The sequence below is a fragment of the Eleutherodactylus coqui genome, chromosome 12 (genome assembly GCF_035609145.1).
Source record: "Eleutherodactylus coqui strain aEleCoq1 chromosome 12, aEleCoq1.hap1, whole genome shotgun sequence".
Lineage (NCBI taxonomy): Eukaryota > Metazoa > Chordata > Amphibia > Anura > Eleutherodactylidae > Eleutherodactylus > Eleutherodactylus coqui.
This window is the reverse complement of record NC_089848.1, coordinates 118120397-118147260: the sequence shown is the minus strand read 5'-3', so window position 1 is coordinate 118147260 and position 26864 is coordinate 118120397. Positions and strand designations below refer to the sequence as shown.

The window sequence follows — 26864 nt, the reverse complement described above, 5'->3', positions numbered from 1 at the left end:
ATGGGGTGACCACGGGACGGGGGTCGGAAAGAACGCGGAAACTTATCTGGTGTATTCACGTAAGTGTTTTGTTTTTTTTACACTGACTAACTAACTAGACGCAACACACTAGACGGACTAACGACATGCTACACTAACTAATGGCGGGTGACGGGGCAGGTAATGAAATGGGAACAAACAGGGGTTTTTTTTACACTAAGGGATACACTAACTACACGCTACACTACACTGCTGATCGCACACTACAGCTCACTCACTCACTCACTCACTCACTCCACTACACTGCTGATCACTCACTCACTCCACTACACTGCTGATCACTCACTCACTCCACTACACTGCTGATCACTCACTCACTCCACTACACTGCTGATCACTCACTCACTCCACTACACTGCTGATCACTCACTCACTCCACTACACTGCTGATCACTCACTCACTCCACTACACTGCTGATCACTCACTCACTCCACTACACTGCTGATCACTCACTCACTCCACTACACTGCTGATCACTCACTCACTCCACTACACTGCTGATCACTCACTCACTCCACTACACTGCTGATCACTCACTCACTCCACTACACTGCTGATCACTCACTCACTCCACTACTCTGCTGATCACTCACTCACTCCACTCCACTGCTGATCACTCACTCACTCCACTCCACTGCTGATCACTCACTCACTCCACTCCACTGCTGATCACTCACTCACTCCACTCCACTGCTGATCACTCACTCACTCCACTACACTCCCTGCCTAATCTACACACTAATCGCTCGTTTTTTCACACAGATATGACAGTAGGTGCTCTATCTACAAGCACCGGAAACCCACTGCGGTGCTTGCACATGGAGCCCCTACTGTAAACAGCGCGATGTCCGCTGCTGCGCTGTGATTGGTCAGGGAGGTTTTCCCTGACCAATCTCAGCGATCGTGGTTGAGGGACCGCTCTGATTGGTCCCCAGCCCGGATGCATCACTTGTCTGCTGACGATGTCAGCAGACATCACTGCTGTGTCGCCGCGATTGTCACCGCGGCGACACTTTAATGACAGGACGTACCGGTACGTCCTGGGGAGGGAAGGGGTTAGAGAGGACCGCTCCCCGGCCATGAGCGCTATAAGTTTTGGTTCTCGTAGGGCAGGTTTCCATCAGCCTGGGGGAGTATCTTTTACACTTAACCGTCTCCCTGTACTCGCACTGTCAGACCCAAACGTTGGTGCGCGGACTGCGCCACCGGACTCAATGCTCCAGGCCGTACGCACGTACTCCCATTGACCTCTATAGGAGTGCAGCCCTGAGTCCGCAGCACGTTACGTGCGCCAATTTTTGAGGCAGACAGTGCGAGACGGGCAAGTATAAAAGATAAAGATAGGCTGATGGAAACCTGCCCTATGAGCACCAAAACTTAGTTTATAGCGCACATGGCCGGGGGCCGGTTCTCTTTAATAGATGCCACATGGTTGGGGAGAGAGGTTAAGGGGACACTTATCGAATCATTTTATACTATAATGGCTTCACGTCACCGAGACCTCCGAGTCGGCCAGACATCTTCGCTTCAAAGGATTTTATAATCAAACATGAGAGACTCTTAGAACAGTCTTAATTCCCCCCGCCGGGGGCCAATTATTGTGTACGAGATTGTATAATATATACAGTGGCTAAATACTCATAAATATACACACATACACACATACATACATACATACAGGGATACGGGAAGGGATTAACAAAGGGTCGTCAAGAATCCATATCAAATTCCTGGGATGTCTATAAGACGGGTGTAATTGGCTACTAGGGTAGTGATTAAGTAGATCATATATTGTGTCGTAGCCCCAGATCCCCTAGACAGTCAGCCCAGGGTTGCAGAATCTTGTCGTGGTGTCTGCTCGGAGGGCATGAAGCCATAACGAATAGCATCATGGTGGACATTCTGATGAGCACTTCTGGTAAAGAGCCAGTATTTGATTTCTTGTGGCCATACTTACGTACTGGATCAGTTTATCGTCTTGGTGTTTGACTCACTGGGGGCGGTCCCCCAAAAGGAGTACTGTAGAGGATATGGGAATCGGACCCACAGGTAGTTGGTGGAGCAGGTTGTGAACCTGCGACCACAGTCTTTCGACCCCCAGAGAGGTCCACCACATGTGAAGCATGTCACTCCTTTACTGGCATCTCTGAAGCCAAGTGGGGAGGAGGATGGGTAACGGCGGCGCGATCTCTGTGCTACTAAATATGTCCAATGTAACACTTTGATTGGGGTTTCCATAAGGAACACTTGGTGGCCGCCCTCCGGAGATGGTGGAGCAGCCGTGGTTTGGCCGGTCGTTCTTGCCGGGTTTCAGAATCCCCAATTTGCTCTTTGATCCGTTTTTTCCTTTTTCCAGAACAAAGAATTCTTACAAGAGCGATTACTGCAGAAGGCGCCGAGCATCACCGAAAGAGCCAAGAAGGTGAGAGCGCCCAAAACCCAAGCTGTTCCTCCTAAGCTGGGGCACAAGCGGTTTCAGGTTGCTTTTATGCACCTGTAATACAGCGGAGTGCCCCGGCGTCGGGGTGTGTTTACACGGGCGAGTGCGATATTGTTCCGAGAAGCTCACACTGATCGCGCTCTCACAAACCTGCGATTTTTTTTTTTTAATTTTTTTTTTTAAAAATTCTGTAATGCAGTTTTGCAAGGAAAACCCGTCGCATCGCGGCACATGCGACTTTTCACGTACTTGAAAATGGAGAAATGCATTGCAGGAAAATCTCATTTCCACATGTGCTCAATGCAAAATATATATATATATATATCCTCCCAAGGTAATGAATGGAGGATTCCGGGACAGAATCGCCCCAATCAGGACCTGCTGTGATTTTGATCTCTTGGACCTTCGGTCCGACTGACAGGTTGCCCTTTAAAGTCATGGCTTCTTTGTACATGTGATTTCTGTGCTCCGTGTCACGTTGCGATGCGTGTTGTTACCATGTGCTTTGTCTTGTCTGCTGACAGGTTCGGAGAGTGCCAGGATCAAGTGGTCGGCTTCATAAAACTGAAGATGGAGGCTGGGAGTGGAGCGATGATGAGCTGGACGAGGAAAGCGAGGAGGGAAAAGCAGCCGTGCTACAACTTAGAGTGAGTGCGCCAAAGCTGGTCTATATAAGGGCTCCCGCAGCGCTGTACTCCTCACAGCCCATACGCTCTGCAGGCGGAGACCGTGTATGGACTGCGATTGGCACTGCGCCTGCCCGGGAGTCTGGCATCACGGACAGGCGCAGGATGACTTTATATTTTTCACATTCCCCGCTCTGTTCTGAAGAGGGATGCTTATGGACCCGCTGACCATATGTGATGCATGTGTATGGACCATGCATCACACGTGTATGGACAGCGGTTCATATACAGCCCACTCAAGGGCTGCATGTGATACACGGAGAAAGAGGGCATGCTGCAACTTATTTCTCCTGCGTATCGATACACAAAGAGGGGTCATAAATGGCTGCACATCCAAGTGGAAGAATGTATCAAGTGGGGAACCACGAGGCTCTGTCCTAGGCCCAGTGTTGGTCAACATTGTTATAAATGATCTGGAGGAGGGAATTGAGGGGAAACTGATCAAGTTTGCCGACAACACAAAGCCAGGAGGGATAGCTAATAGTAGGGAAGAGAGGGAGAATATTCAAAATGTTCTAGCTTGCACAGTGGTCGGCGACTAACAGAATGGTATTTAACAAGGAGAAATGCAAAGTCCTACATCTGGGCAAGAAAAATGAAGAAAGCTCATACAGAATGGGAGGAATTGGGCTAAGCAGCAGCACATGTGAAAAAAGACTTGGGTATACTAATAGATCATAGACTGAACATGAGTCAACAATGTGATGCAGCAACCAAAAAGGCAAACACAATTCTGGGATGTATTAAGAGAAGCACAGAGTCTAGATCTTGTGATCAGATTAGATATTAGACAGTGAAGGGGATCAATGAGTGGAACAGGTTACCACGGGAGGTGGGGAGTTCTCCTTCAATGGAAGTCTTTAAACAAAGGCTGGACAAATATCTGTATGAAATGACTTGGTGAATCCTGCACTGAGCGGGAAAGGGAGGCGGGGGGTTGGAACTGCTGACCCTGGAGGTCCCTTCCAACCGTACCATTCTATGATAGCTGATGGCAATGAGCAGAGCTGTTGGGTGACAGGTCTGGCAGATTCGGAGTAGACCACACTGTGTGATACATGTAACATCCGGGTTCTGCTGCTGTGCGGTAAGTCGGCACATTTCCTATAAATGTTTCGCTGTATGTAACGTGCGCTAGATGTACGATGTGGCGGTGTTACTCTAACCACCTCCTTCTCTCTTCCCTCCAGTCTCCACGTGTGAAAGATTCTTTACCAAACTCTGAGGTGAGCATCTCGTAGCTCCTGCTTTCTGTTTCACGCTTTTCAAGCACCATAGAAACTAATTTGCAGTAAACGTTATTGACGCTACAAGCCTGATCTAATAACGCCCCGTAGTGTTATATGTACATGGTATATACAGTGCATGGTTTACCTTCTATATAGCTCCATGGTGGGAGTGGCCTGATCTAATAACGCCCCGTAGTGTTATATGTACATGGTATATACAGTACATGGTTTACCTTCTATATAGCTCCATGGTGGGAGTGGCCTGATCTAATAACGCCCCGTAGTGTTATATGTACATGGTATATACAGTACATGGTTTACCTTCTATATAGCTCCATGGTGGGAGTGGCCTGATCTAATAACGCCCCGTAGTGTTATATGTACATGGTATATACAGTACATGGTTTACCTTCTATATAGCTCCATGGTGGGAGTGGCCTGATCTAATAACGCCCCGTAGTGTTATATAAACATGGTATATGTAGTGCATGGTTTACCTTCTATATAGCTCCATGGTGGGAGTGGCCTGATCTGATAACGCCCCTTAGTGTTATATGTGCATGGTATATACAGTGCATGGTTTACCTTCTATATGGCTCCATGGTGGGAGTGGCCTGATCTAATAACGCCCCGTAGTGTTATATAAACATGGTATATACAGTACATGGTTTACCTTCTATATGGCTCCATGGTGGGAGTGGCCTGATCTAATAACGCCCTGTAGTGTTATATGTACATGGTATATACAGTGCATGGTTTACCTTCTATATAGCTCCATGGTGGGAGTGGCCTGATCTAATAACGCCCCGTAGTGTTATATATACATGGTATATACAGTACATGGTTTACCTTCTATATGGCTCCATGGTGGGTGTGGCCTGATCGGTGATCGTTGTGTACGGCGCTGCAGATCACGTTGGTGCTATATAAGGCATAACCGTCTTTGTTCTGCTTCAGATGTTTCCTGCAGCAGAGCCGAGCTCCACGTTTCTCCAGACTCCATCGCAGCCGACAGCCAATCTACCTCAATCATCTGGCCAAGCTCCATCGTCACAAGTGTCTGTCCCTGTGCCGCCACCTGGACAGGTGAGCTCCGGATCCATCAGGTGCCTTCTTATAGGGCGTGTTCACAGCAGTACAAACCCCACGCAGGTGTGATTGGCGATGTGCGTCGCACGGTTTACGCTAATGTCTGATACGGATTATATCTGCCGTGGATCTACCTGCAGCAGTCGGTTACTTTGCATGGCGGGTATCCTGATATGCGTTCTGCCTCACATAGTGGCGATCGGCGTTCTGGTTGTGCCGCAAGTTTTTAAGCAGCGCGGATTTCAAATTAGCGTTTGGCAGATTTTTTATAATGTTTAGTCTAAGCGCAGATAGTCGCTTATTTAACAGATTTGATGCAGAATCGGTGCCGATGTGCGATCCCCACCGCGCTCCGCCAGGTGAACAGGACTCACCTGTCTGCCCTATAGGTGTATGATACGCTGAGTATATAACGTGGTTCTCTCCGCAGGCGACCCCCGCGGCTCCTGTGCCTCCGACACCGGAAGAAGTGAAAGCTGTTATCAGTTTAGTACTACGATTGAGGTAGTTATTTCTGGTCCTCTTTGTCGCTCGTCTCGCTGACCCTCTTGTGTTTTAGGATTTGTGTTACTGGACATTCTCTTTGGCGCACAGGAAACACGTTGTTCTGCGTCTCCTGTCATTCGCAGTGATGTATATGTGGATGCTGACGGCGGTGTGTGGACCGCGGCCTCATCCACTGCAGCCACAACAGTGCCCCCTGCTGGCCGAGCGGCTCCTGATCACATCCCACAATAGGAAGGCTTTGTGTGTCTAGATACCTCGTACAGTAGATTTTTCTCGATTTATATTAAACATTTGGATAAAAAACCTTTTTTTAGAAACCAAAACAATTTCTGCAACTTTAAGAACAAATCCCAGGTTTAAAAACTGCAAAATATAGAAAAAAAATCCTGTCCCCCTCCAGCGGCCCCCATGAAGCGCCGGCGCCCACCGCTCAGCAGCTGTATATTTGTGCATGTGACTGCCCAGCCAGCCTGCACTGAAGCTTCTGATTGGCTGAGTGGTCATGTGCCAATGAATGAGATGTGGCACCAGCTTGCTGCTTCCGAGTGGCAGACGGCGGGCTCCAGCACTGACCGCGAGCCTCTGAGGTTGGCCAGGATGTTCGTTCTTTTATGATTATTCATTTATTTTTACACAATTTTAAGCCTGGGATTGTTTTTATCAAGTCCCAGAAACCCCTTCCTGCCCCCGGGGGTCAGTGCATTGTGTTACCTGCGGCAGTAATCCGGCCGCAGGTAATGTAGTGAATGTTTTCCTTAGCGTTGCTATGGGAAGTGCAGCCCCCTGTCCATAAGTGAAGATTCCTAGCGGTTCTCTGCGGTGAGCCCATCTGTCCGCAGAGAAGTGACCGCTCTCCCCTCTGCTAGCGATATTCCATCACGGCCGCGGACAGGGGGCCTTAAACTTTCATGTCAGACCTCTTGCAGCTCTTTGTGGTCGGCGTTGTCTGCCGCTCGGTGCTCCTTATTTCCTCCCCTTGTCTAATGATTGGCATCTAGTCATTGGGTGGGACTAAGGAGGACCGAGCGCTAAACAACCAGGACTAGAACAAGCTGCAGGGCCGCCCGTCTGATTTATATAGAGCGTGCATGTGAGACCGAGGATGTACGATGCGGCACGTGACACTAGCGCCAATGTACTGTTGAAAGTAGTTTAGGGGCTGTTTTCTGGTGACAGGTTACTTTTAACCCTTTGCAATCCAATTTTGGATTCAGAGTTTCCTAGGGGGCTTTCTCTTTCTGCCATTATACAATGGCGCCATCTGCTGGCTAGAGCCTGTACTGCGGTATGTGACATGCTGGAGAGGCCCCCGACATTGGGGCTGTACAGCCTTCAATTAGAATGTCTTTAGACGTCAGACAGTGGATTGGAAGGGTTAAAACCTGGCGTTCTGGTCGCCTGCAGCCACCGCTGGCGCCAGCTTGTTGCACGGAGCTGAATTATGCTTCTTTTCTTTTTCCCAGAAACACAAAGAAGGAGCTGAATGACATCCGGTTTGAGTTCACTCCTGGAAGAGGTCAGTCCTGACGCTACATGAGGGGTATACGGCTGCTCTCATGGTCGTGCCGATGAGTTACATTATCCGATGTCTTCTGACCCTTCCACAAACGACTTTGTTTGACTATAAGATGCCGCGTTGACGAAAGTTTAGAAGCAAAATTATCTGATGATGCAGATTACAAGGGATCTTAAAATCTTATATAAAACTCATTCAGCCGTCCCAAAAAAGTTCAGTTACTCCTTAAGGTATCACATCAGACTCGTGTTATTCCCACTGACCAGCGGACAGAAGGCGCCGCAGCCTCGTCATTGTTTCCAGACCGGCTCCATACGTTTTGTAGTGTCTGTGCCTGGTATTGCAGCTTCTTGCGGCTCAGACCAGCTGAATGAGATTGAGCTGCAGCACCAAGCATTGCCGCTGTAAGTCACGTATCGAGGGACAGCTTTTTGAGTAATTTTAAGGGGTTTCTGGGACTCTGATATTGATGTGCTTGCCCTCAGCATAGATCATTGATATCAGATTGGTGGAGGTCTGCCACTCAGGACCCCCACAGATCAGCTACTCGAAGGGGACACGGCACTTGCATGAATTCTACGGTCCCTTCTCAGATATGAGATGTCATGTTCTACGGCACGTCTGAGAGCAGCTTAGTCCTATTTAAGTATATAGGATTGAACTGCTATACCAGGCACAGCCACTAGACAACATATGGCACTGTGCCTTGTATTCACTGAAGTGGCCACTTCAAGCAGCTGATTGGTGGGGGTCCTGATGGGGTTGATGGCTGAACGCCCACCAATCTGATGTCGATGATCAGTCCCGAGGATTAGTTGTCAATGTCTGAGTCTTTCGAAAACCCAATTGACAGAGAGAGGAGTTTAGGTCTTGGATGAAGAATGAAGATCGGCAATAGAAATATTACTTCTTTATTGAAAAGTCAAGGACATGCAAACAGAACTAATGGAGGTTTAATTCCCTCCTCTCACGCGTTTCAGTCCAGTCCTTAACGCTATGAATCTTACACTTTTCAATCATGAAGCCGTTCCGAGGAGTATTTTGGGTGCCGGCCTTCATTCTTCCAGGATGTTATGCGGGGGTCTAGGAGTTTGCGCCATGCGGGAGGGGAGCTGATCATTTGCTGTTTGTACGGCTCTGAAGCCCGTGAAGTCGTCACCTGATGCTGGATGGTCAGTCCTACCCGTCGGCCATCAGATTCGGGGCTCTGGTCACTTCATTCTTCCTTGTCTTTACAGATACGGCTGATGGCGTTTCCCAAGAACTTGTCTCCGCCGGCCTTGTAGATGGACGAGACTTAGTAATAGGTAATTACCGGCAGTAACCAGTTACCATGACGATGTGTGCCGTACACCATAATGCTCCTGATGATGGAGATCCACACCGCCGTCGTAGAGCTGCTTTAGGGAAAGACACGGAGAACGTCCGGTAGAACCATCCCATGTTCGCTCTGACTGCTGGCGGCGTCTTAGAAGATCTCTGTAGTAAAAACAACTGTCTTGCTTTCTTCGCGCCACATTTGCTAAGTGTTCTTAGACTCTTTGGGGCCGTTTTTCTGGCTTGTCTGAATGAAGGGGCGGGGCCTGCATTGTTCCAAACATTGGCACAATTGTTTTTATCATAAACGAAGTCCACCAATAGTCGCTCTGAACTCGGCCTCGGTAGTTTACATTCAGCAGATCCGCAGTCGGCGGCCGCTCCGCTGTTCTGGCGCATCGTAAACTAACTTCTAGACCGTATGAGTAAATAATGGCCCTTATAGACGGCCGGCAGTCTAAACGAGTGCTGACGGCACCGCTAAGGTCGCCAGTGCTCGTCGTTCAGCGCTTCACCTGCTGTGTGAAACACTGAGCCGGACGCATTTATACGCAGCGAGAAGCCGGGACTTTCAGCCGCAAATGAGGAGGGAGCGATTTTTAATTCTTCTTTGCACTGAATACTTGTAGCTCAGACAAATCTTGAGCGATGATCGTTACATGTAAATGGGCCACGAGCCCCGTATGTCCCGCTGCAGTCGTCACCACGACCGACGCATTGCGATACCTACCTGGGGGCGGAGTTCACACGCACGTTTTTTCAGCGTTTCCTGTTTCACAAAAAATGAGCCGTGCAAATGTGGAAGTGAAATGGATGAAACCGCTTCCTTTCTGGTTTTTCCGTCCCCGCTGACGGCCGCGTAATAAAGGATCCGTCTGTTTTTTTTTTTTTTTATAAAGAAAAGTGCGGCCTGCCGAGCGTTTGTGTGTTAGGAAGGAAAAAAAAACGGAATGGAGATAGAAAACCGAGAAATAGATGAAGCGAAGTCTGCAGTTCACTGCATTTGTATCAATGGAAAAACTGAAATGTTTTCTTGCCGTTTTCCGGTTGCGGCTGCAGAACAGCCAGACAGAAAGCGGAGGCGCTAAATGTCAGAATACGAGAAAGGTCAAGTTAACATTTGCTACATGTGTAACGGTTTGAGGATTTTGGTCATTGACTTCCATGCGCTGGCAGCTTCCGTCTCCCACCTGTGGCGGTGCAGAGCAGTTGATAGAAGTGCGCGGAGCTGGTGCAGCGATGTATACAGCCGAGCGCTGCAGATACGGAGGCACCGCCCGCTTTGTGCTGCTAATACTGAACTATTCTCGCTCTCTAGTTGCAGCTAATTTACAGAAGATTGTGGAGGAGCCGCAGACCAACAGATCGGTCACCTTCAAGTTGGTACGTGCTCGGCCGTACAGTGCATTAGATTCTGCTGTATTCCATGTCTGCCTCAGCCTTAAAGGGCCTGGAGAAACAAAGATGGCCGAAGCGCTTCTGTGACTACCTGGTGCACACTGTGCATAGCATGCACTGGTAGTCTGAGACACTGCATGCTGCTCACAAGGCCTCATGTCCACTAGGAAATTCGGGCCCTCGCGGATTCTCATGCAGCGTCCCTCCTTTCCCGCAGACATGAGGCCTGAAAATAAAATTAACTTCTCTGGGCTGCAGATCTTTCCTCCATCACGGCCGGATCTTCTTTCTTCGGCCCGGCGGATGCACTAAATCAATTTTACTGGTGGACATGAAGCCTAAAGGCAGGACTGGCCAGTCAGAGCAGGTGTAGTGTCTTAGACTGATGATGCATACTAGTGTAGAGCTCCATTGGGTGGGCAGAGAATCCGTGAGGCCATCTTTGTTTCTCCAGGCGCAGACAGACACCTTTAAGGGAATATGTAATCCGAAAATGACCTCTTGTGTAAATCACGTTTTTGGTAAATAGATTTTTAAGAATTTGTGATTTTTAATTTTTTGATGTCCCAATCTATAGTAAAAAAAACAATCTCCTGCAGTTCTCACACTGACCACTAGGCCTAATAATAGTCTGACACCTTCTGTTCTGTTCTGTAGGCAGGATTACAATGAACGTTGACACATTGTTATATAGATAACACAAGATCCACCATTAACAATGAGTGATACCTGCAGCTCCTCTTCTTCCCCTTCCAGCACCGTAGACAGAGCATGACCACAACACTCTCCCATAGAAGTCTATTGGTGAGGGTCACAGCTCACCTGTTCCCCTTCCGTGCCCAGAAGATGTAGAATGCCCACAACACTGTCCTATAGGTGATGGTCACAACTCATCTGCTCCCCCTCCAGTGCAACTCACGCATCATGCCCATAGCACTGTCCCATAAAAGTCCTATAAGTGATTGTCACAGCTCACTTCTTCCTCTCCCTGCATAGGTCACAGGATATGCCCACAACACTGTCCCCCTCCAGCCCATTGTGTCTATGTCTAATATCTCTAAACGCTGTTAACTACAGCTCAGGCAAGATGGCCGCCCACAGAGGCATGTACAGACCATAGAATAAAAAAGCTACAGTCAGAAAATAAAAACAGATTAAAAATGTGTGTAAGAAATACATTCCCTTTAAGGGGGTTCGCCAGGCAGCACCCGCCAAAGTACAGCAGGGTCGGAGCGGAAGCCACTACTCCGACCCCTGTGTACTGGTCAGCGCTTGTAATTGGAAGCACGGCTCCCAGTGAAATCAGTGGATCCCCAGCCTGCGATGACCAGAGCGGCTCCCGAATCTGTGAGGGGCTGGTGGTGGTTCACACGGTAACATTATTGTCCGTGTGCTCCGCTCTCTCCTAGGATTGTTCAGGACATTGCTGGGGTCAGGGAGATGGCACGCTGGCAATGTCACCTTTAATGACTGACCCTTTCATGAAATGGGTTTTAACAGCCGGGATCCAGCAGTGCAGCCCCGCTGCGGTCCCAGCATTTCTTACGACCGCTGACGTCACAACAAGTCAGATGACTGCTGCAGTGTCGCATCTCGTTCTCCTGGCATCGGCACTTTGATACTAGTAGTTCGCCGTGGTCACGGCAGCTATCACAAAGAACGCCAGGACCGCAGCGGGGCTGCTGCACTGGATCCCGGCGGTGGAGGGGTAAGTAGACCCCAGTTTATTATATGTTTTTACTACAGGCTGCAGTATTAAAGGGATGTTGTCTGGTAACCGAACAACCCCTTTAACAGCCTCCAACGTCCTCACGATGTATAGGCTGTTTCATCTTATACGGTGGGTAATAATGGCCTTATATCGCTGCCTCCTTCTCTTCCAGGCCTCTGGGGTGGATCCTTCTGACATTCCAGATGACGGGAAGCTCGTAGGATTTGCACAGCTCAGTATCAGCTAAGCTGCCGTTTTGTGAGCCGCTTCTTAACAAAACCTTCATCTTCATCATCCTCCTTCATGCTTCTCTCGGCCTACAGAACCACTACTGCCAAAGAATCACACTCTGGCTTGTTTCGGAGCTGTACCGGCGTCTATTACTTCTACTCTTGTCTCCCAAATGTCTCGAGGCTCGGTGGAGCGACGCCGGGGGCTCAGAGCTTTGGAACCGACAGCGAACAAAAGTGTTTCTGCAGCGGGTTTAATTTGGTTTTCTTCTATCTTCGTGTGAGGCGCGGTTCGGCCCTTCAGTGCTGGCGGGGCGCGGTGGTCGCCGCCTTCCTCGGCATGGAGGATCGCCTCGCGCCTCTACCTGTTTGTTACTGTTGCCTTATCTGAGGATACTACTGAGTCTGGCCGATGGGTTTCTACCACTCAAACACTCGAGGCAAAAGAGAAATTCGTTTGGGATCTGATTTTTATTGGCTTTAATTTAAAGTGAACAGAAAAAGAGTCTAAATAAAAACCTAATAATTTGCGTCTCGTCGTTTCTTCTCGCTGTTGGGGAGTTCTGGCTGCGGCCGCCAACCGTCTTCAGGGTTCTGTGTGTGTATTGGGGGGATGTGGGATGTTTAGTTTGTGTTCCAGTTCTCACCACACCTTGTGACCGGCGCTGTAGCTCTGTCCATTTAACTCCTTCACGCTCCACGATGTACATACTGGGTGCGTGGAGTTTAGAGAAGGATCAGTAGCCCAGCCTCCTCCATACGCTGTCTTTGTAAGCTGCTGTTAACCCTTCAAGTCCCTTTGTCATTTCTGACCGTGGCATTTAAATCTCTCAATCGGCTTTTGCAGGTCCTGAACGGCCTTTCCCGATGAGATCGAATGATGTCATCTGGGTGTCACGACAGGTGCGGACCTTCTGCTAGCCCCAAGGGTTGCCATGTATTATGCATGTTATATACTGCAATCCAGAAGTATTACAGTATATGGTATCCATACTAATATTCTTAATGTGACAGTAACTGTCAGTCTGTTAGCTTTTCACGGCTAAACTGCTGAAGTGATTTTGATTAAATTTGGCAGGGAGATGGCTGCGGCGTGAGGAAGGACATGGGCTACAGTGTATCCCGAAAATGGATAGAGTTCTCTAGAGAGCGACAAGAGGGTAAAGGGGTCACATCATAAGCTATGCCGACACAAGCGGGCAGATGTGAGAGCAGACGTCGTTGCCACACATATGCGATTATTAGGCTAGCAGGGATTGCGGCGTTGCCCGGGATTAGAAGTCGCACCAAAGACACATTAACATGGATTGAGATTTTACCCCCGTTATTGCTCCAGAACGTAGATTTACATCCTGCAGCGTCGGGGTATGTATGAAGAGAGATCGCGGGGGCGACCTCTCTTCATACAGTGTGGGCGTCAGCCGTTTATTACAAATGACACCTGCGGGCAATAGCTGCAATCAGCCGCGCAGCTGATCAGCGCTTTTAACTCTTTAAATGCAGCGGTCAATTCTGACAGCAGCATTTAAATCGTCTGAACAATGTTTGGGGGTCCCACACGGCCCACCCACGGTGAGATTGCAGGGAGCCTTGCAGGTGTCATGGCAGCCGGGGGCCTTCTGAAAGGCCCCAGGGCTGTCTTAGCAGACTGCCTATCAAGCCATCCCTGTGGGGTAGCTTAAGAGACTGCCTGATAGTATGGTGTATGCTATGGCATTACATACTGCAGAAGTGATCAAAGCATCGCTAGTTGTGGTCCCCTAAGGGAGCTAAAAAAAAGTAAAAATAAGATCAATAAAGTTGTACTAAGTGTAAAAAAAAAAAAAAAAGTAATTTTAAATCTCCCCCTTTTGCCATATCTATAATTAAAAAATGTATATCCTAAAACAATACATACTTGGTATCACTCCGTTCGTAAGAGTCCGATCTATCAAAGTAGTGCATTATTTACCCCGTGCGGTGAACGTCGTCTAAATAAAAAGAGAACGTCAGAAAAAGTTCAATAAAAAGCAATCAAAAAGTCGTGTGTATTCCGAAATGGTACCAATGCAAACTACAGGATGTCTTGCAAAAAAAAAAGCCCTCCCACTACTGCGTCGACAGAAATAAAGTAAATGCGCGCAGAAGATGGAGGCAGAAAATAATTTAATAAATTAAAGGGGTTGTCCCGCGCCGAAACGGGGTTTTTTTTTTTTTCTTTTTACCCCCCCCCCCCCGTTCGGCGCGAGACAACCCCGATGCAGGGGTTAAAAAAACAAACCGGAGAGTGCTTACCTGGATCCCGGCGGTCCGGCGTCTTCATACTTACCTGCTGAAGATGGCCGCCGGGGTCTGCTCCCTCCGTGGGCCGCAGCTCTTCTGTGCGGTCCATTGCCGATTCCAGCCTCCTGATTGGCTGGAATCGGCACGTGACGGGGCGGAGCTACACGGAGACGGCATTCTGCACGAGCGGCCCCATTGAGGACAGCAGAAGACCCGGACTGCGCAAGCGCGGCTAATTTGGCCATCGGAGGCCGAAAATTAGTCGGCACCATGGAGACGAGGACGCCAGCAACGGAGCAGGTAAGTATAAAACTTTTGATAACTTCTGTATGGCTCATAATTAATGCACAATGTATATTACAAAGTGCATTAATATGGCCATACAGAAGTGTATAGACCCACTTGCTGCCGCGGGACCACCCCTTTAATATCTTTGAAAAAGAATAAAATAGTCCAGCAAAAAAAAAAACTGTCCAAGTTTATGGCAGGAATCGCACTGACCCCTGGAGTAAAGTTATCAGGTCATTTGTGTTGGTTTCTGTGCTGTAGAAACAAAACGCACCGAAAGATGGCGGAATGTTTTTGGTTTTTTTTTTCATTTCACTCTATTTAAAAATAAAAAAATGAAAATAGAAAAAATTAAAAAAAAAAGGGCTGCGTTATTAAGGGGTTAAAGAAATTGTAAGACATTATTATGATGGAACAGCGAAAGCAGGAGGTGTTGGGGGGGGGGGGGGGGTTGTTAAATTCGTTTTATTGACCAGTAAATCTGCCATCCGGTAGATGTAGGTTACTTTACATTCATCCAAGTCCCTTTAACCCGGAGATCGTACGATGTATACAAAGTCACCTCCTCGTATACTGGATGGTATAGTTACTGTTTAACAAACAGCCCAAACACCTCCTCCATTCGCTGTTCCAGTCATAATTCTACAGGTACATTGTTTATAACCCAGGGATACAATGTATCAGTGCGTTCGGGTACAGTGGCAGTAGAGATGGACATCCTGCACCCAAATCATCGACCAGCCCTATTCAATAGACCTTGACACAAGTCTTGTGTGGAAGTTGTGCCCGTCACCCCCCCCCCCCCCCCCCCCTCCACCCCTCTCCCCCACCTTGTGGAATCTCTCCAGGCATCTTCTATTTTTATAGACTGTACTCATACAGTAAGCTGGAATTAACAATTCTCTTCCGCATTGAGGTGGTTGGGGACATGTATCCAGTCAGCATAAAGCTATTGTTTTGCGAGCCAGGAACAACACCTTACTAAGAAATACCCCATTGTGAAATTGGCAGCGCTCCTCATCCAAAGCACCCAACAAGCATATGATCAGGTCAAGTGGAATTGGCATCCCCCGTTAGCTGGCATAGAAGTTCTGTAACCTCCCTCCAATAGGTGTAGATATGTGGGCAGCTCCATAGTAAGTGATTAAAATTTGCCCCCAGTGCTTGGCATCGATAAAATTGGTTGGTGGCCACCCTGTGCGTTATATACAGCCTAGTCCGTGTTAGATGGCACGGACGCAGTATATACAATTGAGTTAATTTGTTATTTGTAGCTGGCGATAACATGGTCTACCATGACTTTGCAACATCCCATTGGTCACCAATAGGGAGGGGATAAGTTCACTTCATCGCTCCATCACCGACATTGGCATATAGGAAATTCTAGAATGCAATGATGGGTGTACAATGCCAATATCAGACCCCTGGGGCCTTGATGCGAATTATGCCTATCAGAGGGTACAGAGACAGAGGTTGTCTTCGTTCTGGGAATTGTGCAATAAGAGCGTGCCGGAGTTACAAATATCTATAGAATCCAGTCCTCGGGACCCGGTAAAGCTACTAGAGTTGTTTAAAGGAGACCAGTACCCTGTTAATACATAGATGCTCCAATGTGGTAATTCCTAGGTTCACCCAGAACTGCTTATCTGGAAGATTCACCAGGTGTGGGAGCGTTCTGTAATCCCCAGAGGGGTTTCTAAAGGGGGAACCTCCATACTTAGTGATTTACATGTCTGCTACACTCTAACCGCCAATTCATGAAGGAGTAACATCCTCCTGGCCCACGGCTCTGAAATCTCCCTCTGGATTGTTCTGGAGAAACCAGACAGAAAAACAATGAAGTTGTGTTCAGAGTTTGGGAGGGGCGTTCAACAATATATACCCAAGTTGTCCGGCCAAGTAATACAATTCCTGCCATGTCTTTAGGGCGCTGTGGGTTCCCAATAAGAAGCTTAGCTCTAGATTACCGCCAAATGAAGGGCACTGCTGATGAGTTGGCCTTAATGAAGAATTTCTGCGGTATGAGTGTGTCTGCGTACTCTAGGCAATGTCGGTACTTGGGGAGAACAATCCTTTTAATAAGATTTATTCTTCCGGCCACAGATGGTGGCAGGGTACTCGATATTTTCAGTTTATGTTGCAGAGACATTAATAGGGGAGCAATATTCGGGTGAAGGCTCAGAACGTGATCCCCAGAGATATAAAGCACGAGATATTTAAATTGGGCAGTGACCTGTAGGTTGTAGAATACCTCTCCTATCTGCCAACACTCGAGTCTCAGGGGCATAAAATCAGACTTCTGCCAGTTAATGTGTAAGCCTGAAAATCTCCCAAACCCATCTATTAGAGAGATAAGCAGTGGCAAAGTGTGGCTAGGTTCAGACACAATATTAAATCTGCGCACAAACCTATCCCATCCTCTCTAGATCCGATCCCAACGCCCTTGTATGACACATGTTGACAAATTATTAGAGCCAAAGGCTCTTTGACAATAGCAAACAGGAAGGGGGACAGTGGGCAGCCCTGCCGGGTGCCCCTGTGTATTGAGAAGAAGGTGGAAGTCTGACCATTCACCATGAGCATGGCCACCGGAGACCTATACCGAATAGAGATCCACTTAATAAATGATTCGCCATTTACCTCTATTAAACGTGGTCACTCTACAGAATCGACCGCCTTATCAGCGTCCAATGAGTGAAGTCCCAGTCTGACCCTCCCCCCCCCCCCCCCCCCTCCAGCTCACCTGCGTGACTACCTGTGTCCTTCTAATATTGTCCGAGGTAGACATTCCCAGGATAAAACCCACTCGGTCAGAATTTCTTTTATAGCTTAATTTAGGCGAGAGGCCAATATCTTAGTGAGGATCTTATAATCAGTGTTTGGCAGTGAAATGGGCGTTGGGTCTTTATCGGGCTTTATAATGAGCACTATGCTAGTTCTGACATGGATTCCAGGAGGAAACCCTCCTTAAATATATATTTGTATAAAGAAAGCAAATGTGGCCCGATTCCTTCTCTATCTTGTAGATAGACCTCCAGCGGTAGACCATCGGGGCCGGGGTCTTGCCTTTAGTCATGGCCGCCGTTGCCTCTACAATTTCTTCCCTCGTAATAGGAGAGTCTAGTAGGGACTTGTGAGTATCTTGTAATGTAGGATACTATGTCTGCCAAGTAGGTATATAGCTCTGTAGGGGAATAATCAGCCTGTGATTGATACAGGGTACTATAGCATTGTTGAAATCTATTGAGGATATTCTTCGGATCCGCGAGTGTGACGCCCTCAGCCGACTTAATCCTACGTATCGTGAGTTGGGCACTCTCCTGATGGGCCAAGAAGGCCAAAAACTTACTTGATTGATTGCCCAATTCAAAGAAAGATTGGCGACTAAAGAAGAGATTCCTCTGGGCTTTTTCCCTTAAATATAGCAAATAGTCCCAACCAATCTGCAACCATCTATTCCTATTCACGTCTGAAATAAACCCCCCCTCCAGTAACTGCCACCGCTCTGCCCACCGCTCTGCCCACCGCTCTGCCCACCGCTCTGCCCACCGTTCTGCCCACAGCTCTGCCCACAGCTCTGCCCACAGCTCTGCCCACCTCTCTGTCCACTGCTCTGCTCATAGCTCTGCCCACCTCTGTCCACTGCTCTGCCCACTTCCCTGTCCACTGCTCTGCTCATAGCTCTCCCATAGCTCTGCCCACCTCTCTGTCCACTGCTCTGCTCATAGCTCTGCCCACCTCTCTGCCCATAGCTCTGCCCACTTCCCTGTCCACTGCTCTGCTCATAGCTCTCCCATAGCTCTGCCCACCTCTCTGTCCACTGCTCTGCTCATAGCTCTCCCATAGCTCTGCCCATAGCTCTGCCCACCTCTCTGCTCATAGCTCTGCCCACCTCTCTGTCCACTGCTCTGCCCACTTCCCTGTCCACTGCTCTGCTCATAGCTCTCCCATAGCTCTGCCCACCTCTCTGTCCACTGCTCTGCTCATAGCTCTCCCATAGCTCTGCCCACTTCCCTGTCCACTGCTCTGCTCATAGCTCTCCCATAGCTCTGCCCACCTCTCTGTCCACTGCTCTGCCCATAGCTCTGCCCACTTCCCTGTCCACTGCTCTGCTCATAGCTCTCCCATAGCTCTGCCCACCGCTCTGACCACTGTTCTGCCCATAGCTCTGCCCACTGCTCTGCCCACTGCTCTCCCTCTCATGCTGTAGCTTTCTTAATAAAAGAGATTGAAGATCTAAAGCATCCTCTGAGGTCGGGCTTGAACGCCTCGCACACCAGAATATCAGCAGGGCAGGCCTAATAATATATTTGGATCTGGTCCAGTATACGGTCATTAGGGCCAAGCAGTGAGAACCAGAACGTGGATATTTTCCATCTCCTGGGCTCAGCTAGTCCAGGGTCTTTCAGGACCAAACAAATCGGCGAGTGATCGGATACTCCTCTAGGGAGGAATTCTATAGAGTTAATTTTCAGGAATAAGGAAGGGGATCCAAATATATAATCATTCCGGCTAAAGGCGTGGTTGTGGGCAGCATGGCAGGAGAAGTCTTGTTGTCGGGGGTGAAATACAGGCCATAAATCCAGCCACGCTCTGGCCGCCCCCCCCCCCCCCCCCCGCCCCAAAATCTATCTAGGGACAGATCCATAATATATCTGCCCTATGGTCCCTTTTTTCAGCTGTTCTACCTCCCATCTAAGAGACCTACTTATTAGCAGGGACGCTCCCAGAGTATGATGTGTGGTAGGAGTGAGCGGACCACTGGACCCATGGATTTAGCAAGACTCTTCCAGTGTCAGGTGTGAGGTGAGTCTCTTGTAAACATACCACATGTGGTCGCCAGGAGCCCATCAGGGAAAAGATCATGGATCGTTTCCTGTCCGATCCCATACCCCTGACATGACCTCAGCCATAAGAAGGTGCAGGTAAGGAGAGTCCACATAGGATTACATACAGCAAACTGCCGATCCTGCACATCGCAATAGGTCCCTATAACATATTTACAACATACCATATAACAGTATCTCCTCAGATCCAATAGAGGTATTAAACTCTTGATGTGTACAATTTAGTAACATTAAAGCAATATACTGCCAACTGAAAACTAATTAACTGTTATAGAATAGACCGTAAATAATACACGTACTATTAGATCACTATATGTGGCAACCCAATATTAGGGGAACCTACATACTGTGTTTTCCTGAAAATAAGCCCTACTCCACTAATGAGCCCTATTTTGAGAGGGGCTTGAAATATAAGCCCCCCGTCGAAAATAAGCCTTAAAGGGGTTGTCTCGCGAAACCAAGTTGGGGTATACACTTCCGTATGGCCATATTAATGCCCTTTGTAATATACATCGTGCATTAATTATGAGCCATATAGAAGTTATTCACTTACCTGCTCCGTTGCTAGCGTCCCCGTCTCCATGGTTCCGTCTAAATTCGCTGGCAGCTTGCTTTTTTAGACGCGCTTGCGCCGTCCGGTCTTCTCCTTTCAGCACGAGCCGCTTCAGTGTGCTCCCCGCTACAGCTCTTCTGCGCATGCGCAGACGAGCTGTCACTGCTCGGGAGCGCGCTGGAGCGGCCATTCTGTACCATCCTCTGTTAGAGGAAGGTGCAGAAACTGGAGCTGCCCAGCGGAGAAGCCCAGCCCAGCCCAGCAGCCCCGAGAAGCCGCCCAGGTAAGTGATGGGTCGGGGGGTGATCTTCTCTAACAGGTGAAGGTCCCGGGCCACAGCGCTAGGTTCCAGAGCCCAGGTGAAGGCCCCAGAACCTAGCGCTGGGCTCTGGGGCCTAGCGCTAGGCTCCGGAACCTAGCGCTGGGCTCCGGAACCTAGCGCTGGGCTCCGGAACCTAGCGCTGGGCTCCGGAACCTAGCGCTGGGCTCCGGGGCCTTCGTCTGTTGTCAGGGTCTAGCGCTGGGGAGCCGGGAGCGTAGCGCTGGGGAGCCGGGGGCTAGCGCCGGTTACCTGCTGCCTGGCGGTGGGTGACTGGTCGGCGGCTGCGGGGCGTCTGGTTGCCATGGAGACACAGCTGGCAGCGTCTCGGGAGCGCGCACGTCGGGCTGCAGCAAGCGACGGGAAAAGAGCTGGCGGCCATCTTGGGGAAACTTTTATAAGTTGCTGAAACACTGGAACGGTAAGTACAAACCAGCTAGAAAAGTCATTTACAGGGGGGCTTAGTAATGTATGCTTAATTAGGGGGACTGGGCAATAAAAAAAAAATCACTGCTTCCTCGAGACATCTCCTTTAACAAATTGAAAAAAAACATCAATACTCACCTAGCCAGGGGTGTCTCAGTCTCTTGCCCTGGTCCCCGGGCTGTGACAGGCACTGACACAGAACTCTCCTTCTGGGGACAGGGCTTTATGTCATTGGATCGAGTGCCAGCCAATCAGAGCTGGCACTCGATTATTCACAGCCATTTAGTGAATAACTATGATTGGCTCATCGTGCAGCGGCTCTTATTGGCTGAGCCATGACGCTCCTGAGCCAATCACAGCACTCGCTTGCTGGCGGCGGGGTATTTAAAGCCCTGTCACTAGAAGGAGAGTTCTGTGTGAATGCTGAGGACACTGCAGCCTGCCGCATTGCCACTGGAGATCAGCAGCACCAGGGGCCCAGAAGCCATGGACTATGTAAGTATAAGTTCCCCTTCCCCCTGAAAATTAGACACTGCCTCTTTTGGGGCAAAAATTAATATAAAACAGTGTCTTATTTTTGGGGAAACACGGTAGTATAGCTTAAATTCAGCTATACTGGGCGTAACATGTAGTTGAGAGTAAACATCTACGTTAAACTTTAAGAAATTGACTATGGGCCCCCTGGAATGCGTAAGTAACAAATTTCTGCGCCAGCGGGGCAAGGAAGAGAGAAGCACCCACAGCGGCCCCCAGGGGAATAGAGCATCGAAATCCATAAATGATAATGGATATCCTGGACTTGGTGTCACAGATTCACACATACGCAAAGTATTTTAAACATACAGTCCCTGAGGAACTTCGGGACGCCTTGGATGCCTATCTGCCCATCTCGTAGAAGTCCGTGTGCCTGAAAGAAAAGAATGATTAAATATGCATTACAGTCTCTCTGGTTGACACCTGGTGGCCAGCCATGCCTTAACTTCAGATGGAGAGGAGAAGAAACGTGTGCGGTCCCCATCCACCACTCGCAGACGTACCGGATACGCCATGGAGTGGTGCTATCTGACAGATCGGCTCACCGCAGAGAATCGCGGCATGCCGCGTTTTGAATCCTGCGAGTGGAGAATCGCTGTGATTCTCCGGTCATGGACGTCGGGGCTGCGCTTTCCATAGCAACGCTATGGAAAGCATTCACTATGTTACTGGTGGGCGGTTTAACGCAATGAACTATCGCCCGTGGAGCCCTAAGTGTTTGCAAAGCTTGGAGACTGTCTGTAAATGTATGAATTTATGTCTTGTCATGTGGTATGAGAGAGGTTATAAAAGTGAGTGTTTAAGAGTGGGAAAGGGGTCCATGTCTTCTGGAGTTGTAGTTGGGAGGTCCAGCTACATGGGGGCACCTTTAGCCCTCATGTAGTGAAGCATGGAAGAGGAGGAGAGGTTTTCCCTGCTTGGATGTGCATATGAGGAGGAAGGAGTGAGCCCCAGCTATGTAGAGCAAGAGCAACCGTGAATGCTTGTCAAGGCCCAGTGCAGAGGTACTGTCTTCGTGATATTTTCCTACGCGGCCATCTGGAGCTAGTGGATCACTGCATAGAGGTACACCCATTTTGTCTTTCACACCCGGGTGTTCTGAAGTCTGGATTGCCGGGTGGAGGTACTACTGTTCAAGTCTATTAATTTCCTGCACTGTCATTACTCTAAAGCGTGCCTTGTATTGTTGAAGTTTGCCAAGTAAAGTTTATTCCAGGCTCTGACCCTTCCCGGGAACCTGTAGTACTTCATAACTGTCTGCGGCTCCTTTTATTGTCCACCAGAGTTCATTCTGGTCTGTACCGGAACGGTAGCATCACCTGTGACAACCTCATCGCCTGTTCTAATGTTTATTGGGCATCCCCATACTGAGGGTGTCCGGAAGAGCCCCAGCACTGCCCTGGCCTTGGCTGTGTGTGTCCCTCTGGAAGGGAGCGTGGTAAGTGCTGCTGCGACAAGCCAGCATCTTGCCCTCCCAGCTCCTCAAAGTATGCCCTGCGTCCGGGATCACCCTTACACACATGGATAGAGTGAGCATGCGAGTTTAATGGAATACGGCAATGTTTTGTTGGATTCCTACAGGATGCAACGTACTACATTCTAAATCCCTCTGTCCAAAATCATACAGGGGTGCAGTAGAAGACCCATGGACATTTATGTATCCCTATTAGACTGTAACAGTCCTGACGAACCAAATTGAAGATTTCTGGGGAGACCCTTAAAATGGCTGTCCACAGACGGCCCCCATCCAACCTGACAGAGCGTGAGAGGATTTGCAGAAAATCCTCAAATCCAGATTTACAAATCTTATGGCATCAGACCCGAGAAGCCTGGGGGCAGCCAAAGGTGCTTCAACTAAGTACTGAGTGCAGGGTGTGAGTACTCATGTCAGTGCAAATGAGTTTTTAATTTTTCAACATTTTCTAACATTTTGTCGTCACTTTATCATTATGGGAAAAAAGTGAAAGGCTCCGAAGACTCCCTGAATACATTGTATATAACACATATCCATAGGCCCCCACTCACCTGATAAGAGGCCAAAACTGTGTCGATTTGGGGCCCATCTCGTCAGTAGCTCTAAGTGCGCACTGCACTCCCCTACACAGAGGGCCATTGCAAAAAAAATACACTTTTTTCCCTACTTTAGTAACAATAAGTTGTTGTGTCCCGGTTGCCACTGAATGACATCTGAGTCACAGAACTCTGTTGGATGTATAGATTGCAGGTTTGTGTCACATTAACAAGATGCCAGGACGCAAGTACTCAGCAGAACATCGCCCAGTCTTCGCAGCCTGGTGCCATCTCTGCCAGGCTGTCCACAAGATGCAAGGGATTCATCAGACCAAGCCATCCCCTCCCATAGCTCCATGGTCCAATTCTGCTCCACACGTGCCCATGTAGGGACTTTTGGTGATGGATCAGTGTCCCATGGGCACTCTGAATGGTCTGCAGCTATACCACCCCTACACAGTGAGCTGCGATGTCTGGTGTGAACTGGTGCCGTTGGAATAGGCGCACAAATGTTAGATTTGTGCGCCCGTTCACACGTATTTACATCGCCAGCGGGCAACTGTAACAGCCGTGTGAAAGAGCCCTTACACTTCACTTTTGTTTCCAAGTATATAAAAGCCGAACACATAAAAAATAACCAGTCATCAGCTGATTCCTCTTACCAGTTCACACCCTCCAATAGAGAGAATTGTGCTAAGTGATGCATTCCAAAGCTCCAATAGAAAATCAGCATAAGCCAGTGGGCTATGACCCCTCCTACTGCGATTCAGGTGAGTTGAGGGATTAGCGCCATATTCATTGGTCTGTTCTTATTTGTCTGCAATCGGGAGGACAATACCCTTCTATTTTATAGTATAACTGCCCTTCCTGGGAAAATTAAGCAATTGTCCTGATAAGGGCGGTCCTAATCTGGAACCATGCCCTACTGAGTCCCCACACAATGTCTAATATGCATCTTCCCGGTATTGTCTGGAGCTTGATGAGTGGATTCCATAAGCATTGAGCCACCTATTACTGGGCCCAATCCTAAACCTTCCCCAGCAAGCTGATCATATCGATCACTAATTCTGACTCCATCAGCTGCACCCGTACGTCCCACCAAAATGTGGGAAACTAGGACACATCCTTCCTGAGGGAGGATTCCTCCAAAAATCTGAGGAGAAAATCAAAGTATGATTTTAATCTCAGTGGATCCCTCACGGTCCAGGGTCCCAGCATCTCCTTTGGTGGAGTACAGCTTTGGTGCAGTTTGTTAATGTAGAAACATGTAAAGGGGACAGGGAATACGGATGTTTTTTGGCAACTGGGTGTTGTAAGTATTCCAACTGAGGCTCACCCTAATCTGCACATAGTGTAAATACACAAGTTCCCCAAGCTCCGGTCAAATGGTATTTGAAGAAGTCCAGAAGTGGATTCAGCCGGAAGAAGTAAAAGTCCAAAAGTGGATATGGCAGGAAGAAGTAGTAGAACTCCAGAAGTGCTTTTAGAGGAAGGAGAAGTAGAAGACCAGAAGTGGTTCTGGGAGGAAGAAGCCCAAAAAGTCAATCCAGTAGAAAGGAGAAGAAGTGCAGTAGTGGATATCTGGAAGTGGATCCAGCAGGAGAGGGAAGTAAAAGTCCAGCAGGAAGGAGATGTTGAAGTCCATAAGTGAATCCATAAGGGGAGAGACGTACTTAGAAGTACAGACATGGATACAGCAGGTAGGAGAAGTAGAAGTCCAGAGGGGAAGTCATGTACCTCGAACGCGCTGCGGAATAAGTTGGCGCTATACAAATAAAGATTATTAATAACTTTGCCACAAAAACTGTTTCTTTTTCTGAAGCCCGCTACGTGTGAAGCCACCCTAATGAACGCACGTGAGTCCAGCGTATCTCCAGCCAAAGTTCTCATAAATGCTACATGTTGCACAAAAGTGAATCAAGGGTTCATTGTGAGACTTTGGCTTATTGGAGACGGCTGATGCACAAGGGTCAATCATTAACTTCTGTTTATCTGACTAGAGTATTTCACACAGCCGTGGGTCCCGTCACAATGATAGACTTTGGTGAAATCCTAAAAAATGTGGGGGAATTTGGTCGCTTCCAGAAATGTCTGGTCTTCATGCTGTGCTTGCTCAGCTTTTTCAATGCCTTCCACATGTTTGGGCAGGTGTTTATGGGGATTTCTGTACCGCACCACTGCAATACCAACTGGATCCTGGAGAAAAGCCCCAACATGACGGAGGAAGACCGGCTGAACCTAACCATCCCACGAGACGAGCATGGGGGCTACGAGCAATGCCTCATGTATACTCCGGTGGACTGGGATATGGAATCTATCCAGCGATACGGACTGAATGCCACGGAGGCCTGCCAGAATGAATGGGTCTACGACACATCACAGCAGAAGTCAACCCTGGTCACCGAGGTTAGTACACATTTCATCATCGCCAGCAAACCACCAACGTTAAGCCTGCTGATATATTTACCAACAGGTATTGGCAGAGCAGAAGGTCCGAGGCTAGACAGATATAGCGTAATAATACTGATGGCCCCAGACTAGTCCGTTATAGCATGATAATTCTGAAGGTCCCAGACTAGTCAGATATAGCATAATAATACAGATGGCCCCAGACTAGTCAGACATAGCGTAATAATACTAATGACCCCAGACTGGTCAGATATAGCGTAATAATACTAATGGTCCCGGGCTACTCAGATATAGCATAATAATACTGATGGCCCCAGACTAGTCCGTTATAGCATGATAATTCTGAAGGTCCCAGACTAGTCAGATATAGCATAATAATACAGATGGCCCCAGACTAGTCAGATATAGCGTAATAATACTAATGACCCCAGACTAGTCTGATATAGCATAATACTACAGACGGTCCCAGACTGGTCAGATATAGCGTAATAATACAGATGGCCCCAGACTAGTCAGTTATAGTGTAATAATACTGATGGTCCCAGACTAGTCTGATATAGCGCAATAATACAGATGGTTACAGACTGGTCAGATATAGCCATGATAATACTGATGGCTCTTAAGAGTTATGCAGGCGGAGCAGGATACCAGCACGATAGCTCTAAGAACAAAGCAGCTGTTTTGTATATGCAAACAGCTGCATTGTTCTCGACGCTTTCAGCTCGTATCCCGCTGAGAACTGCCAGTTGGATACCAGCTGAAAGAATGCTATATCAGCGTGCAGTGCTCATAAGGCTCATCGCTAATTTCTAGCTGGTTAGAAATGAGCGATGAATAGGGGGCGTGGCCAAGCAGCCGACCAGACCGGCAGCATGTAAGGAGAGCTCCTGCTGCAGCCGACATACCTGCCATCCTGCAGACATCCTGAGGGCCCCCAGACCCAGCAAAACACCAGCGGAAGCAAGGGGAGAAGAGACTGAGCAGCCTGCAACACCCGCAGCAGAGGTAACGCCGGCGGCGGACCCGCAACGCCGCGACCACCACCGCCATCTT

At 48.6% G+C, this 26864-nt stretch overlaps 2 protein-coding genes across 2 annotated transcripts in view; both read left to right on the top strand.

The window, feature by feature from the left end:
• The window catches only part of OXSR1 (oxidative stress responsive kinase 1), an 89487-nt gene extending 76794 nt beyond the window's left edge, over positions 1–12693 (top strand). The window contains exons 10-18 of the mRNA XM_066585371.1: positions 2397–2462; positions 3005–3127; positions 4357–4392; positions 5353–5481; positions 5915–5988; positions 7455–7507; positions 8746–8814; positions 10143–10207; positions 12106–12693. Of these exons, the coding sequence (XP_066441468.1) occupies positions 2397–2462; positions 3005–3127; positions 4357–4392; positions 5353–5481; positions 5915–5988; positions 7455–7507; positions 8746–8814; positions 10143–10207; positions 12106–12180 (690 nt within the window). The 3' untranslated portion in view covers positions 12181–12693. The remainder of the gene's footprint in view (positions 1–2396; positions 2463–3004; positions 3128–4356; positions 4393–5352; positions 5482–5914; positions 5989–7454; positions 7508–8745; positions 8815–10142; positions 10208–12105) is intronic.
• A 12740-nt stretch (positions 12694–25433) lies between these two features.
• The window catches only part of SLC22A13 (solute carrier family 22 member 13), a 68422-nt gene continuing 66991 nt past the window's right edge, over positions 25434–26864 (top strand). The window contains exon 1 of the mRNA XM_066585052.1: positions 25434–25808. Coding sequence (XP_066441149.1) covers positions 25434–25808 — 375 coding nt within the window. The remainder of the gene's footprint in view (positions 25809–26864) is intronic.